Genomic DNA, 17,964 nt, shown 5'->3' on the forward strand with positions numbered 1-17,964 from the left:
AACCAATTTGAATAAAACTTGAAAAATATAAGCAATGAAAACTAAAAGGCTGACAAAGCAGTGGGCTGAGAAGCCAGAGGTGAAAATTTCAGCCCCTCTTCTCACTAGCTAGGTGACCTTGGACAGTTCTCCTCCCTCATGGATCTAGGCTTTCTTACTTGCAACGTGAGTCTTGGATGAGGTCATGATTAAAGTCTTGGCTTCTTCTAAAAGTCTAATATATCCCCCATAATACTGGAAGGACAGCTTGCAGGGAAAAGTTCATTACCTCTGCAATCATTCTGTTGGTGTCTCCTAAGAAGAGCAAATTCAGAGCTTCTTCCTCGTTTGTTGCTTGATGCAGAGACAGGTTTTTCAGATGAATGTTCTGATCAGTGTCCTCCAATAGTGTCACTTTCCTAGGGAAATGGGAAGCAAGAAAACAAGGAACTGTTGAGAAGAAAAAGAATGTCAAGTCTTTCCTACAGGTTTATTTAAAAAACCGTACAGTAGGATGTCTTGAACTTATAAAGCGATAACACACCAGGAACCAAGCAGCACCACAGGAGCATCAAACATTGACATTTCCTCAACAGTGTGATCAGATAGCACTGGGGCTGAAGAATAGATTACAAGCCTCTGATTTGAAGCCACCTGTCATTTTAATCATCAGATCATCTTAAATGTATATTCTTACTAAATTAAAAAATGCAATAAAACTTTCTATCTATATATTAGAAAACCAGATCATCTTGGTTTCGGGGACGGGCATGATTCAGTTTCTTACATGGGTAACAAACTAATCCTTTCTTTTTTTTTCAATTGCTTATCACTTTCAACTTACCTAACCTTTCAAACTGGTTAGCTCATAAACTTAAACAGGGAGAATATCTGTCATTCCTCTAGGATTTATTCTTCTGTATAGTTTTCATACCAATGTGAGTTAAAAAGTTCTCAAGAAGTCTTATTTAACTTGTCATTACTCTCTGTCAAATCTGTTTCTTGATGCTTTTTCCTTTACTGCACACATTTTCCTTCTACTCTATCCTTACCGTCAGAGCCTTAGATCTGGAATCATATTCATTTATTGCAACCACCTTTATGTACGTCCTAGTGCCTACACCATTTCCTCCCAGGTGAATCCTAAGCCTGCTTCCAGTGATGGCTTGTTAGTACTCTCCTTATAGTCCCTTTAGGACTTTCTTTTTTTCTTATTTCTAAAAAATTTTTTGATTTGTTATATCTGACAACAGAATGCATTATAATTCATATTATACATTCAGAGCACAATTTTTCATCTCTCTGGTTGTACACAAAGTAGAGTCACATCCTTCATGTCTTCTTACATGTATTTAGGGTAAGTGAAAAAAATTTGGCCAACATCCTCAAATCCTGCTTCAAAGGCCTACAAATTCAAGCCATAAACTTACTATAGAGAATTCCCCTGTCTCTGGAGTTTTGTCTTCTTTATTTTCTTAAGAATCATTACAGAAAGGAAATTTATCATTCACAGGTATTGCCAAAGAGTATCTACAGGTATTTTCACTTGTTGAAAACATTTGGAATGGATGAGTATAGGTGAAGGTTGCCATCATCTAGAGCTACTTCTCCTTTAAAAGGACAACAACTGATGTGTCACTTAGCAACAGACACACGGTCACTTCCCTACTTATGAAAACTTACTTAGATTACCTTTACAATGAAGATTTTTCAAATATCATAATATTTTCATCTTCCTGTTTTGTAAGGAAGTTATCTGGGTTTTCATATGTAATTTGTGGGCACTTAAAATACTAATTGCAGGAAGAATATGCAGCTCTACCAGCACATCTGTGACCAATATGCCACTAATAATGTGCTCTTTTGCTGAATTTTGGCCTCCTTTATGTCTCCTTTGACAATACCCACAGAGATGGAAAAAGATCTCCTTCCTTAATGAAAACAAGTGTAATTTATTTATTCTTAAATAGGACTCATAAGTGAGCTTATTAAAAATACTTAAGAGTTCAAAAATGCTTGGAAAATATGAAGACATTTTTAATTGAAATGGATGAGTTGTGTTCTATTTTTAGGACCCTCCTTTATTTCTTATACTTCATTTCCATCCTGATCCTTCTGAAGTGCTTGAGTAGGTTTGACTATTTAAACTCCTGGGGACAGAATTCTTCCTAAATCCATAGATTGTGAGGATCTGAAGCTTTTACCTATAAAAGTGAAAGAAGTTAAGTAATATTGGAAGATAAAGACATGAAATAAATGATGAGGTGGAATCTTAAAAGGGAAAAAAGAAGAAAGTTCTATCCTTTTCAGTATGAAGTCAATAATCCTCTAAATTGGAGGTAAGTCACCTTTGATGGATTTTTTTTAAGACCCAGACAGACAAAATACTTCTCCTGTACAAGTTCAGAACAGGCAGGGGCTCAGAAAAAGGGAGAGGGCTATCAGGAAACAATTCAAAGAAGCCAGTGCTCTTACTCATTGGGCACCAGATGTATGCCAAGCACTACTGTATGCCAGGTATCTGCATTGTTTCATTTAATCCAGTTGCTCTCAAAAAGAACTATCTATGGAACTACACACACACACACACACACACACACACACACACACCCCAAAACCAAACCCTAAGTCAGATCAGGTCCTACCTTAAGAGTTTCTGATTTGATTGATCTGGGACACTGTCTGGGTATCAGAGTCTGTAAAGGCTCCAGGTGATTCTGGTGTGTGGTCAAGATTGAGAGCCAAGGACTTCATCTTTAATGACCCTTCAAGGAAGACACAGAGGGAGGGGATTTCTGGTTTCTTTTGTCTTTACTTTCCACCAGTTGCATCTTACACCCAAGGGGTAAAGTTACAAATCTCATTGGATGTAGCTGAAGACACTGATGAGCCACATCTATTGACAGATGAGGAAACTGTGAAGTGTAAATCCTTCATAGGAAGCTTCTACCTCCCCGACCATGCAGCTAGGGGCTAACCAAGCCACACAACAATAACCACAAATAACTAATGCTAAGCTGGGGATTATGCATCTAACTAAACATCTATAGTGTTTATGTCAAAAAATGTTTGTGATAGGAAGAACACATCACACATACATTTCTCCTTATTACTTCACTGAATAGAAAATGCTGTAAATGAGGAAGGATGGAATTCTAAGCATGCACATTTATTAGAAAACCTAAGTGGGTCACTGATTTAGGGTTATATTTATATAAAAAAAAATCACAAGCATAAGGTGCCAAGTGTTTGCCAAATGTCATCACTGGTGTTTAGCTAAGCAATTTTTTTTTAACCTTAATTCAGAGCCTTCGATCTCCAATGTGGCTATTTCAGAAACACTGGTACTTGTCCAGCTTTGTTACTTGGATCACAATGACAATTCGCACACTCCCCCCCAGTTTTTCTTCATAGAATTTTGAGATGTTTTTTGTAACTCAACTCTGCATTTTAAATTTTTTTTCTGATATAATGTTTCCCTCATAGTTTTCTGATTTCTTATTAATGCAATGAATATACTTTCTCGTTTTTATGTTATGCCCAAGTGTAGCTGTGGTGATTTCTATTTTCTTTTAGCTTTATTTTATTCATATGTACGTGGTGCTAAGGATCGAACCCAGGGCCTCACACATGCTAAAGTAAATCAAGAGGTAGGTTGATCTCCAAACTTCTTTCATGACTCTTGGTGCTCATTTGTGGACACCCAACAAAAGGTTAGACTTTGGCATTCTTCTGGAACCTCTGAGAGGCAACCTCTTCTCTCTTGTCCATTCTTTGTAGATTCATTCTGGTTTCTGCCCAATTCCTGGGCATGAGGATTGGGACCTTCCCTTACTGACCTGTCTGTCCATGTGTCAACCCCAACTCTTACAGCTATGTTCACAGGCCAGCCTGAGCCTTGCCGTGGCTTCTATCTCTTGCCTAGGAGAGCTAATCAGGGAGTGAAAATAAACTTAAATTCTCCTACCAGTAGAATAGCTTTTCAAAGTTGGGGAAAATAAGAACCATTATAAGAGTTTCTCATCCAGTTGCTTCCCCTCTCTCTCTCTCTCTCTCTCTCACACACACACACACACACACATCAATAACTATTTCCTGAGTCTTTCGTCTACCACTTGGTTCTGACTGTAGTTTTTATGGGCTTGAAAAGAGGGCTTTATTAGAGTTTCTTAAATAAATATCCTACTTCCAAGATGGAAACCCACCAAACTATTTATTTGATTCATTTTGAATAGGCCTGTGCATAGTTTCCCCTACAAAATGTTTCTAAAATGTTTAGATTTCAAGTGAAAAGTCACTGATAGCCTTAACTTGGATACCTAAGTGGAAAAGTTCTGCTAAGTCTACTCGGACTGCTTAATGGTGGGGAAGAAACAAGCTTTGTGTTTTCTCTGTAAACAGAGAATCTTTTCCATTTGGCTGCTTAGTAGGAATTTGTAGGCTTTTTTTTTTTTTTTTTTAACTGACTGGAAGACATCTGAAGAACAATGGCCAAGCTCTTATTCTCAGTAATGGAAGGCATCAATGAAAGAACCCTCCCCTGCCCACACCTACCTCCACGGCATTCCAACACCATGACTTTCCAAAGAAGAACTCTTCAGGAGTTACTGCAATGCATATTGTTTCTCATTTTTATGTTATGGCCAAGTGTAGCTGTGGTGATTTCTATTTTCTTTTGTCTACTTGCAAGTGTCCCATATGATTGTGCAGGCTGTGAACTACACAATGGCACCATGGCCAAGGACATGTCATTCATATCATGATTTTGTATATTTGTTATGACAAATGTCTATCAGAGAGCAGTAAAGTGTCTTCCAACAAAAACATTATAAACAATCTTCCCACAGATGGCAGGGGAGCCTTTTACTAAATCACATAAATATGCCATAAGGACTGGAGGTCACTCTGTCTAGATAATGCTGACCTACAGAAATCTCCATGCCCACAAGCCTCATGAAAATGGGTGTGTTTGGGGGTGGGTGGGCGGGCGGGGGGTGCCCAGACCCTTTTAAATAACTGGATATGTTTCATGATGGGAACACAGTGCTATCTCCACTCATTTCAATAAAGAGAATATTCCCCAGTTCAGTGGTTCTCAACCTCTTTTTTCTCCCCACCCCAGTGCATGTTTTCTTAGAACCTCTCTGTGGTGAAGAGTTGAAGAAAAGAGGTGAGGTGAATTTTTAGAAATACGCGAGGGAAGGGGGCAGCCTTCCAATATTAAACAATTTCAAAGGTAGATTTTCTTTAGATTAGTTAAAAACCTTCTAAAAGTTTTCCTCTGTAATAAAGTACAAATAGCTGAAATATGTCACTGGAGAAAGTTTCATGAACTTAGGGTACATTTTTGTGTTGGTATTGACCTTGACAAAATAGACTAAAGGTCATGGACATTTTCTCTGTTTAATCCCTATGGAGATATTTTGAAAACTCCCATTACTTAAAAAATATCCTTTCTAGTTTTAGTTAACATTATTTCTTTTCACTGATAATGAATGTAGTTAATCATGTGACATTTTAGAGATTAAGTTATTTAATATAAAGTGAAAATGACAGGTGCTAATTTTTTAGAAAGAGAGATATTGTATACTAACAAACAAAATACTATTAAGTATGACAGTATTTAAAAGACCAAATCTAGATTGAAAGCTGCAAAGTATTCTGGATGATTCTTGTGATGAATTTTTGTTTCCTTTTTAAATTAATTTCTTTTATGTCAAACTGATAAATATCCCCTCCTAAATGTTGCCATTATGACTTCTAATTTACCTATATTGGTATTTATTTATTTATTTATTACATGACAATAGTGGAGTGCATTACATTCATAATTATCCATTCACAGCAAAATTTTTCATAACTCTGTATATAAAGTATGTTCATGCCAAATTATGCTATTATATAAGAGCTCTCTTATTTTTTTGCATACAATTCTTAATATACCTTTATACCACAATTTATCATATCTCCATTTGTATATAAGGTATGTTGAACCAAATTTACATCTTCATATATGTATTTTATATAATGATGACTGTCTCCTTCCAGCATCGTAGCTATTCCCCTTCTCCCTCCCTTTCTCTCCTATCCCTAATCCCTATCTAGAAGTAATTTTTCTCCCATACTCTCCCTCCCTGCCCCACTTTTGAGTCACCCCCCTTACATCAGAGAAAACATTCGGCATTTGTTTTTGGGGATTGACTAACTTCACTTAGCATAATCTTCTCTAATGCCATCCGTTTCCCTGCAAATGCCATGATCTTATTCTTTTTTAGTGCTGAGTAATATTCCATTGTGTATAAATGCCACATATTTTTTATCCATTCATCCACTGAAGGGCATCTAGGTTGGCTCCACAGTTTAGCTACTGTGAATTGTGCTGCTATAATATTGATGTGGCTGTGTCCCTGTAGTATGCTGTTTTTAGGTCCTTTGGGTATATATATAGTCCAAAAAGGGGAATAGCTGGGTCACATGGTGGTCCCATTTCCAGATTTCCAAAGAATCTCCATACTGCTTTCCAAATTGGCTGCACTAATTTGCAGTTCCACCAGCAATATATGAGTGTACCTTTTCCCCCGCATGCTTGACAACACTTGTTGTTTGTCTTCATAATGGCTGCCATTCTTACTGGGGTGAGATGGTATCTTACAGTAGTTTTGATTTGCATTTCTCTGATTGCTAGAGATGATGAGCATTTTTTCATATATTTGTTGATTGATTGTATATCCTCTTCTGAGAAGTGTCTGTTCAGGTCCTTGGCCCATTTATTGATTGGATTATTTGGGGTTTTTTTTTTGTGTGCTTATCATGTTGAGCTCCTTATATACCCTAGAGATTACAGCTCTATCTGATGTGTGAGGGGTAAAGATTTGTTCCCAGGATGTAGGCTCCCTGTTCACCTCACAGATTATTTCTTTTGCTGATAAAAAACTTTTTAATTTGAATCCATCCCATTTGTTGATTCTTGGTTTTAATTCTTGTGCTATAGGAAGTTGGGGCCTAGCCCCAGTTGATGAAGATTAGATCCTACTTTTTCTTCTATTAGACACAGAGTCTCTGGTTTAATTTCTAGATCCCTGATCCATTTTGAATTAACTTTTGTGCATGGTGAGAGATAGGGATTCAATTTCATTTTGTTGCATATGGATTTCCAGTTCTCCCAGCAGCATTTGTTGAAGATGCTATCCTTTCTCCAGTGCATGTTTTTAACACCTTTGTCTAATATAAGGTAGTTGTAATTTTGTGGGTTAGTCTCTGTGTCCTCTATTCTGTATAACTATATTGTTAAATTATGACATTATTAGATCAAAATTCTTTCAAGTTTTATTTCCCAAGGGACTTTAGCATATATCCTAAAGTTATCCTCCTACTCCCCAAGTCTGTGATCTCAGAGGGGCTGACAACCTGCGTGTGGTTTATTCTATGTCTGAAAAGGAGCAAAACTGAAAAGAGCAATGGCTTAAGTGGCTCCATGTAAGGTGGCCAGCCAGGTTCAAGGATGCCTGGTGGCAAAGTGGGAGTGTCTTCACAGGTTCTCGCTTCTGCCATGCTTGTGCTTCCATACGACGTGAAAATGGACAGCACTCAAAGAACTCAAGACAGAGCCTGAAGGAGGTGGCCACTGTATGGAAACGCAAAACCAAAACAGGAACAAAACAGGTGATCAGCAGAGAGAACCAGGCGAGATAGAATGAATGTGTAAGTACAGAAGTACTTGTAGTTTTTTATTTACCGGTCACTATAATTTATTGCACTAAGACATAGCATATATATGAAACATTCTTTCATTTCTGTTTTCTTTTTTCAAAATTATACTCAAGTTTGAATTGCTAATAACTTGATGAAATCACCTTTGTGTATTATTATCTAATGGAAATTTACCATCCCCAAACAATATCACTTTCCAGCCACCAACATATAAAAATGACTCCTAAGTCCAATTTATCTAACCATGGATTATCATTCATTTACCCATCAGAATATCACCATTTGCATGATTTTCCAAGAGTGACTCTTTCAGATATTGAAAACTATGTTATCCTTTTTCTTTCCCTTTGCTAATTTCTAATAATATTCAGCCACATCATGTTCTTCCTGATGCTCCAGGCCCACAAATAATTCATCATTTAAAGAAATGCCTTGTTTGGCCTAATTCCATATAGTAATTATACTAACATTTAACTTCTTCAGAAAAAGCAACTTTTTTCCAAGAAAATACTTTCCTTCCATTTTTACTAATTTTTGCTTTCTCATTCATAGTTGTTAAATCACAAATAATGTATTCAAGTTTTCCATATTTGGGAAAATTACAGGAATAGATACATTCTGAGGCAATGGATTTGTAATAGCACTCCTTTGCCAGGTAAATAGCTTTATGTACTTCTTAGCTTATGTCGTTCCCTTTTTAAAAGTTCTGAATTTATTTACTTTCATTTTATCCCATTTTAACATAAATTTTATTATTTCTTCAGCTATAAAAGTAATACATAATTCTTATGAAAAATTAAAATTGTTTTAAAAGTGAAAAGAATTAAGAAAGAGTCTGATCACAGGGACAATGGTTATATGGTAATATAAGCTGCCTTAAAGGACTTTTTCTTGCCTTTTATGCCTTTCTTCATTCCCTTCTCTCCTCCTTTCCCCTCCTCTCCTCTCCCTTACCTTCCTCTTCTCTTTTCTTTGACTCTTTGACAGGGTCTTGCTATGTTGCCCAGGCTGGCTTCAAACTCACGATCCTCCTGTCTCAGCCTCCTGAACAGTGGCAATTATAGGCATGTGCTACTGCACCCAGCTTTAAAGTAATTTTCTTATACACATTTTGCAGATTTGTGGTAAAATTATAAATATATACCTGTTATTATATCCTTTAATCTCCCTTTAGTTTTATACCATGAGCATTTATTCATGTTATTACATATTCTTTTTTTTTTTAGTTGTAGATGGACACAATACCTTTATTTATTTGTTTTATTTTTATGTGGTGCCGGGGATCGAACCCAGTGCCTCACACATGCTAGGCAAGTGTTCTACCACTGAGCCACAACCCCAGCCCCTTATTACTTATTATGAAAAACATAATAAGTAATAGTTATACAGTATTCTAGAGTTGGTATGTATTGACTCAATTATTTAGCCATCTTGTTATGATAGGATATTTGAACTGTTCAGAATTCAAAGTTAAGTAACATTGCAAACTATATATTCCTATATGTTCCTGAAGCTTTTCCAGTAGTCAGTACTTGCCCCTCAGGATTGATTTTGGAGAGTGGCATTACTGGTTCCAAAGTTATGAACAACTTTAAGGCTCGCTTCACACCTGGGAGGCCTATAGCACAATGAGCAGAAGCATTCTATGTCAGTCAGTTTTCTGTCGCTGTGACAAAGTAACTGAGAAAATCAACCTACAGGATGAAAGATTTTTTTTTGGCTTCTGGTTTCAGAGGTTTTAGTTCAAGGTCACTTGGTCTTTGTTGAGATAGAACATCAAGGTGGGGAATGCATGGTAGTTAAATAGAGCTCCTCTCCTCATGGCAACTCAGAAGGTGGGGTGGGAGAAGGTGACAGACTTCCTACAACAAGGCCCTACCTCCTAAATGTCCCACTACCTCCTAACACTGCCACAACCTTCATAAAGCACTTGGCCTTTAGGGGAGATTTCAGACAAGATATAGGGACCTGGACAGACCTGGCCTGAGACCAATGCTAGCAATACCTGTTCAGCATCAGAGACCCTTGCTGCATCTCAGTCTCACCTGTAAACTCGCAATGTCGCCTTTATGAGTCCTTTGTTCATCACTGTGCCCCAATCTAGAAGGTCGCCTGCTCTTTATTTGACATGGAATGACATATCCAGCGAGTGAGTGAACGAGCTCACTAAAATATGCAGCACATTATGATCCAATAACGGCTTCTTTGGGGGTGGACAGTAGCATGCTTTCTGAAAATACGCCGACTTACATGCCTCCTGAATCAGGTTGCCTGTGTTTATGACCTTGACAACATCGAACACTGGTGAATCTTTACTGATTGGTTAGGTTTTAATGTTGTTTTAATTGGCATTCTTTGAGTGGTTAATGAGCTTGCACCTATTTCCATCTGTTTGTAAACTTATGTTTTGTTGTCCCATGAATTGATCTGCAATACATATATTTATGAGTTCTATATATAAAATATTTTGTTTCTTGTATTTATTCTACAAATTTTATATTTGCTTTTTAATTATTGCTATATCGGATTTTTTAAAATTTTAGCACACAAAAGTTTAAATGAGTATAACATATCCATTAGTTATGTTTTTCATGTATTTTCATAAGACCTCCCTAATTAAAGGATTAGATACAAATTCACTTATTTTTTTTCTACTATCTTAGGATATGGTCATGTGGATTTAAATGAGGGATCTAATGAATTTTCACCCTATATAACTAATTATTGTCTATGTGGGATTTGTCCTTCCTTTCTCTCTCTTAGGCTCTGGTTTTCTTCAGGAAATTTTGTAAAAATACTACACTTTACCAGATTCTCTTGTCACTAGTGCTGGGTATGTAACATAATTTTTTTGTCAGTGATAAGTAATTAAAAGTCATTGGGAAAACTAAAAAAAATTAATGCCAAAAAATTAACCCAATTGATAAATAGGCAAAGGAACTGAATGGGCTCTTCACAGAAGAAATACAATTGGTCAACAAATATTAAAAAATGTTCAACATCTCTAGCAATTAGAGAAATGCAAATTTAAACTACACTGAGATTCCATCTCACTCCAGTCAGAATAGCAATTATCAAGAACACAAGTAACAATAAATATTGGTGAGGATGTGGGAAAAAAGTACACTCATACATTGCTGGGGGAACTGCAAATTGGTGCAACCACTCTGGAAAACAGTATGAAGATTCCTCAGAAAACTTGGAATGGAACCACCATTTGACCTAGTTATTCTACTCCTTGCTATATACCCAAAGGAATTAAAATCAGCACATACAGTGATACAGCCACATCAATGTTTACAACAGCTCAATTCACAATAGCATAGCTATGGAACCAACCTAGATGCCCTTCAACAGATGAATGGATAAAGAAATTGTGTTATATATACCCAATGGAATATTACTCAGCCATAAAGAAGAATGAAATGATGGCATTTGCTGGTAAATTGTGGAACTGGAGACAATCATGCTAAGTAAAATAAGCCAATCCCCCAAAAACCAAAGGCTGAATGTTCTCTCTGATGTGCAGATGCTAACACACAATAAGGGAAGTGGGAAGGGAAGAATAGAAGTTCATTGGATTAGACAAAGGAGAATGAAGGGAAGGGAGGGGGATGGGAATAGAAAAGATAGTAGAATGAATTAGACAGAACTTTCCTATGTGCATATATGAGTACACAACCAGTGTAACTCCACATCATGTACAACCACAAGAATGGGAAATTATACTCCACATACGTATAAATTTCAAAATACATTCTATTGTCATGTGTAACTAAAATAACAAATAAAATTTTTTTTTAAAGTCATTGGGTAAAACTTCTAGTGAAGCCTACTAAAGGGGCAGCCTCTGTCTGTAGAACCTTTTTCCTTGCAGAAATGTGCATGTGATTTTGGAGGTGGGGCACCCAGGCTACATGAGAACAAATGCCATCGGCCAATGGAAGAGTAGACTCCAGAAGGAAGTCCTGATGTGTCCTTGAGTTCCATGGTTGCCCTGGTGGTCTACTTCCAGAATCCTTGCTTTGTGGTGGGATGGGAGGGGTGGTGGATGGTCAAGGGGACGCATGGATTATCTGGTTAAGCCATGCTAAATTGAGGCACTATTACATGCAGGTGTTAGTTAACCCACTAACAAATATTTCTAACACCATGACTGAATAGCTTTCCATCACAAGCTATGGCACCTGATTCTGAGTTACCTGTTCCTTTTTCTCCATCTGTCTAATTTTGGAGTATTCTAACACATACTGTTTCATTTTTACAGTCTTTACCTAATTTGTCACTAGCTCTCTCCAATTTCTGTACTTGTTCAAACACTTCTTTGCTCTTGGTTGTTTATCCTTTCAGATAAATTCTAAAACCATAAGTGTATTTTTAAAAGTCTTTCACATTTTGTTTAAAACTGTATGAAACCTATATATTAACATGGGAATGCCTCTTCAAGGTCTTCACACTTCCCCCTCAGACCAGATTGACAGCTTTCCATTTATAGTCAAGTCTTCTTTCATTTCTCACAGAAACATGTACTTCTGTCTTACAGAGTTGGGAACAGTTCCTGATCACTTCACTTCCTTTTGAAATTGCAAAAGGTACATCGAGCCATTTTTTCTTCTATCTGGGTTACCCCTAGGCTTGCTTCTTAGGCAGAGTTACATAAAAGTTGAAAGGTCACAGGTGTCCAGTGATCCTGAATTGTATCAAGCTTATCTCTGGTTCATTTCATAAAGTGTCTTCAGCTATCCTAGAACTCAATCTGAAAACACAAGGCAAAATACAATTAATTTCTGAAACTTGAGCAGGCTAACTGCTATGAAAGTTTCAGAGCAGGAAGATTAATATGCCACTTGTGACCTTTATCATTTGCCCAGATGACCTTGCTAGCTGTCTGGTGGAACCTTGTCACTTCCTTTGTCTCCACTTCATTCTAAGGGCTCTGCTCCATGTGAACTCTCTCCGGCCAGCTCAGTACACTTCCACCAGCACTACTGGCTCCTTCTTCAGAGAGCACTTTGGTCTTGGTAGATGCCAGTAAAATTAGGAAATCATGGAGGGTCTTAGGGAGCAGAGACACTGGGGTAGGCATGGGTGGTGACAGAAAGTTAGTGGCTGACATGGGCTCTTTTCATGAGACTATGATTGTTCTAATGACACAAGAAATTGTATACATTTATTTACTACAAAGCATGAAGCAAACCGAATTGTCTGAAGTGACAGTGTTTTCCCTGTCATTAATTAATTCCATGTGACTAACATCCCTAAATATCACAGATATAGTTCTGCATTCTGGATATGAGTGAAAATACTCCAGCTATTTATTCCCATTCTTTCACACATCACTTAAAAGGCAGCGGTTGGTGGAGGCCGAGTGTGTTGTGGACTGGATGTGTGCATCCCCTCTGGATTCCTATAGGAGCCTTCATTTCCAGAGGGATCATATTTGGAATTGGAGCCTTTCAGAGGTAATTAGATTCATATGAAGTCATCAGGATTGGGTCTCCATGGTGGGGTTATTCCTCACAAGATGAAGAAAAGGGACTAAAGCTCTTTCTCTCTCTGCACCACGTGAAGACATAGTGAGAAGGCAGCAATTTGCAAGCCAGGAAGAGGGCCCTTGCCAGACACTCCATCTACCCCCACCGTGATCTTGAACCTCTTGGCCTCCTTGACAGTTCTGGTGGCCCAAGCTCCTAGGCAACTTCCTATCTAAGACATTTGTGACACTAAATAACTTCTTTCAATTGGTCATTGCGAGTGGGGAAGGCCAGCTTCCCTCTTGGCGTTACCCTGCAGGCCAGGCTGCGGGTGGAAAGCATCGTTTTTAGGCTAGACAGGCTCTCTCTTCCCTCTCCTGTTTTCATTGACAATGTTCTAGTTCACAAGCTCATAGTGTCGAGTCAACCCACGATAGACACAGTGTGACTTACTGTTCACTTTCACTCACATCCTCCTGTGTGACGATACAGCACCTCAACACCTTAAGAGGCTTTCTTCCAGCAATGTCAGTACTGGCCCAGTGAAGGAAGACGGGGCTGATTTTCACTTTGAGACCTATAGTTATAGGCATACGAGTCTCCTCAAATGCCTATGAGAGGCAGAAAATAACCCAAATAAAAACTGTAACGCAAAAGTGGAAATACAAAGTGAAAGCTGCACCCCTCGCCTAAAGGCACTAAATTTAAAAAATTTAAACACAAAATGTGTGAGCCAAACCACGGAGGGTTGGGGTTGATGCAAAAAGTATCCAGAGTATAAACAAAAGGATCGGCTTTGCAGAGGACATAGATCTGCAGGCTAGAGGAAAGCAGGTGAGTGGGAGGAGGGGTGGAAGGCAGGAAGTTCCAGAAATTCATGTTTGGTGGTTCTCATATTCTCTCCAAGGTAGTGATACAAGCATTTTTGAGAGAATTGAGACAGGAAGCCCTTGATGTGCACTCTGTAAGCTCCTGAAAACATCCGTTCCTGACCTTGAAGAGCTCTAGTGAGGTAGAAAAGACCCAGAAACTGATCGTTTCCATCTTACCTGGTAAGGGAGAAGACCCTCTGGGTTCTCTGCATGCACAAGGAAGGGCACTGAATCCATGCTGGAGGTTCAGAAAAGGCTGGAGAAAACCTCCACCATGTCACAGTCTCCAACCTCAGTCCAGTCTCAGCTTGATGAGTATATTTTCATGTATGCTGTGGTTTGGATAGGAGGTATCCCCTGCAAAGCTCACGTGTTGAGCAATGTAGTAAATGTGCAGAGGTGAAAGAACCAGATTATGAGAGCTATAACTTAATATGTGGATTAATTCATTGGATGGATCAATGCTTTGAATCATCACTGGGTAGTAACTGAAGGCAGGTGGGTGTGGCTGGAGGAAGTAGGCCTTGGGGGTCTTGTCTTGTCCCTGGTTCCTCACGTGTGAGTGTCCTCTCTCCACTTCCTGTCTGCCGTGAGCTGCCAGTTTCTTCTGTCACGCTCTTCTGCCATGAAGTTCTGCTTTACTTCAGGTCCAGAGAGATGAAATCTGCCAACTACAGACCAATCCTCAGAAACTGTGAGCCCAAAATAAACTTTTCCTCCTCTAAGTTGTTATTGTCAGATATTTTGGTCTCAGTGATGAAAAACTAAATAATACAATGTGCCTAGGGCCTTTTCACCCATTCCTCACAATCCTCATGCCAAATAGCCACATCTTTAGTCAGTTGTGAGGACTGGCACACAATAAATGCTCAATAAATATTGGCTCACTATCCTCATTGGAAAGACTTCTGTGGTGTTTCTAAAAAACTTACCCTAGGTGGATGGAGGAAGGGACTATTACAGAATTACCAGAGTCTTAATCAAACATAAAACTGGAAATCCATATGTAGCAAAATGAAATTAAACCTCCATCTCTTGGACTAGGAGCCGAGAATTTGTATTTTTAACAATCATCCCTTTGGTTATTATACATAATTAAATTTTAAGCCACTAGATTATGGTATCTTCCAATTTTGCCCCTCTTTTTAAATCTCACTGTCACCCAAATGGCCTTAATAACTTTCCACAACGCTCTGACTCCTGTCTGTCTCATTCTACTTCTACATGCTACGGACTGATTTTCCTTCCTAAAGAGCAGTTCCAATCATGCTTTGTCCTTGAATAAAAATATCCAGGGGACACAGCTTGCCTGCCTGCCCAGTCCTTGAATTCATACCATTTCAGTTCTGACGCTCTTGCCCACTCTCTTACTGGGTCCCAGTAGACAGGTCTGTGAGCTATCTATCAGAACAAGCTTTTCAACTACCCTATGTCTGTTTGCACACCAATGTCACATTCCACTGCCCCAACTCTTACCCCTTCATTCAAGGACTAGTTCATGCGCTGATTTCTCTATGAATCTTTTCCTGATGTCCTTCACCAATTTGATTTCTTTCTCTTCTGGATCCTTACCATTCTTTGTGCTCTTACATGATGCTTTTCATGGTCAACCTTATGCGGTTTTGTGGTGGTATTATCCACCCTGCTATGAGCTGCAGGAAAGCAGATACTATGTGAGTAAACTTGGTGCTTAGCACAACGTCTGAGGCAGCGCTGGATCTTCATAAACGTCTCTTGACTGAATGAATTCACTTGACTCTCATGTAAGCCATGAAGACAGAGACTGTGGATTAATCTTCCTGTGACGCCTGCAGCACTCAGCAGTGCTTTCTACCCAGCAGGTATTAGAAACATGGTGACTAAAGTTGCATCTTGCAACTTTTTCCCTTTGGAACAAGTTGGACAAATTATTTAAAAAATCACAACAAAAACCAAGATTTAAATACTGGATGCTGGAGTTTACTGACTCTTTTAGTCATAACTGTGACAATTATTGTAAACTTAAATGGAATATGCTTCCGTATTTAGGAATACTAAAATTATACTGAAGTAAGGTGACTATTTTCCCTACATCTAAGACCAACAGTTATATACCGTTTTACTTCAAGAGACATATTTAGTTCTAACTATCCCCCTTTACAGCATGTGACATAAGGTGCTTTCAAAAAAGAAGTTCTATTTTCACTTTAAATTACTAAATACAGAATAGATTTGATACACACAAGTGTATATGCATATGTATGTACAGCCTTTTAAAAAATCAAACCTTTTGAGATAATTGTAGATTCACAAATAACTATAGGAAATAAAGCACAGAAATCTCATGCAGCCATTGCCCAGATTTTTTCAATGAAAACATTTGCAAAATGATATTAAAATATCACAAACAGGACATTGCCATCAATAGTTTCCCAGTTATGCTTATACTTGTATGTGTGTGTGCATTTAGTTCCAGGCAATTTTATCACATGAGTAGTTGTGTGTATCCATAGTTACCATGACGATATGGAAGAATCCATCACTGCAGGGATACGGATACCTCCTGTTGCCCATTATGACCATTTGTTCCCCGCTCCCCAAGTCCTGACATCTACTAACTGATCTGTTCTCATTATGTTAGTTAAAGAATATTATGTCAGTGGATTTAAATAAAATGTATTTTGGGGGGATTGACTCTTTTCACTTAGTAAAATTTCCTGGAGATCCATCTAAGTTGTCCATTGTGTCAAGAATTCATTCCGTTTTGTTTTAGTAACAGAAGTCTATAGTTTACATTGGGGTTTGCTCTTTGTATTGTAAATTCTATGGGTTTTGACAAATGCATAGTGTCAGGTATCCACTATGATGATATCATACAGAATACTTCCATCACCCACCCCAAATTCCGTTTCTCACCCATTTCTCCTTTTACTCCTGTCCCCTCAGTCTCTGACAACCAGGATCATTTTACTGTCTCTACAGTTTTGTGTTTCCCAGGAAGTTATGCAGTGGAATAATACAGTATGTAGTCTTTCTTACTGGCTTCTGCACTTAGCAATATGCCTTTACATTTCCTCCATGTCTTTTTTTTTTATTGGTCGTTCACAACATTACAAAGCTCTTGACATATCATCTTTCATACATTTGATTCAAGTGAGTTATGAACTCCCAGTTTTACCACAAATACAAATTGCAGAATCACATCAGTTACACATTCACATTTTTACATAATGCCATATTAGTGACTGTAGTATCCTGCTGCCTTTCCTATCCCCTACTATCCCCCCCTTCCCATCTTCCCTCTCTACCTCATCTGTTGTTGTTCAGTTCTCTCCCTTGTTCCCCCCCTTTCCCCTCACAACCTCTTATATGTGATTTCCTATAACATTGAGGGTTTCCTTCCGTTTCCATGCAGTTTCCCTTCTCTCTCCCTTTCCCTCCCACCACTCGTCTCTGTTTAATGTTAATCTTTTCCTCATGCTCTTCCTCCCTGCCCAGTTCTTAGTTGCTCTCCTTAAATCAAAGAAGACATTTGGCATTTGTTTTTTAAGGATTGGCTAGCTTCACTTAGCATAATCTGCTCTAATGCCATCCATTTCCCTGCAAATTCCATGATTTTGTCATTTTTTAGTGCTGCGTAATACTCCATTGTGTATAAATGCCATATTTTTTTTTATCCATTCATCTATTGAAGGGCATCTAGGTTGGTTCTACAGTCTAGCTATTGTGAATTGTGCTGCTATGATCATTGATATGGCAATATCCCTATAATACGCTCTTTTAAGGTCCTCAGGGAATAGTCCGAGAAGGGCGATAGCTGGGTCAAATGGTGGTTCCATTCCCAGCTTTCCCAGGAATCTCCATACTGCTTTCCATATTGGCCGCACCAATTTGCAGTCCCACCAAAAATGTACAAGTGTACCCTTTTCCCCACATCCTCGCCAGCACTT

The 17,964-nt window shown here is 38.3% G+C and overlaps 1 protein-coding gene across 2 annotated transcripts in view; it reads right to left on the reverse strand.

The window, feature by feature from the left end:
- Positions 1-17,964, reverse strand: part of Kif6 (kinesin family member 6) — a 394,766-nt gene that overhangs the window by 278,952 nt on the left and 97,850 nt on the right. For both annotated transcript variants that reach the window (XM_048805240.1, XM_048805239.1), the window contains exon 6: positions 269-398. In XM_048805240.1, the coding sequence (XP_048661197.1) occupies positions 269-398 (130 nt within the window). The remainder of the gene's footprint in view (positions 1-268; positions 399-17,964) is intronic.

The sequence above is a fragment of the Marmota marmota genome, unplaced genomic scaffold, assembly GCF_001458135.2.
Source record: "Marmota marmota marmota unplaced genomic scaffold, marMar, whole genome shotgun sequence".
In the NCBI taxonomy this organism is placed as follows: domain Eukaryota; kingdom Metazoa; phylum Chordata; class Mammalia; order Rodentia; family Sciuridae; genus Marmota; species Marmota marmota.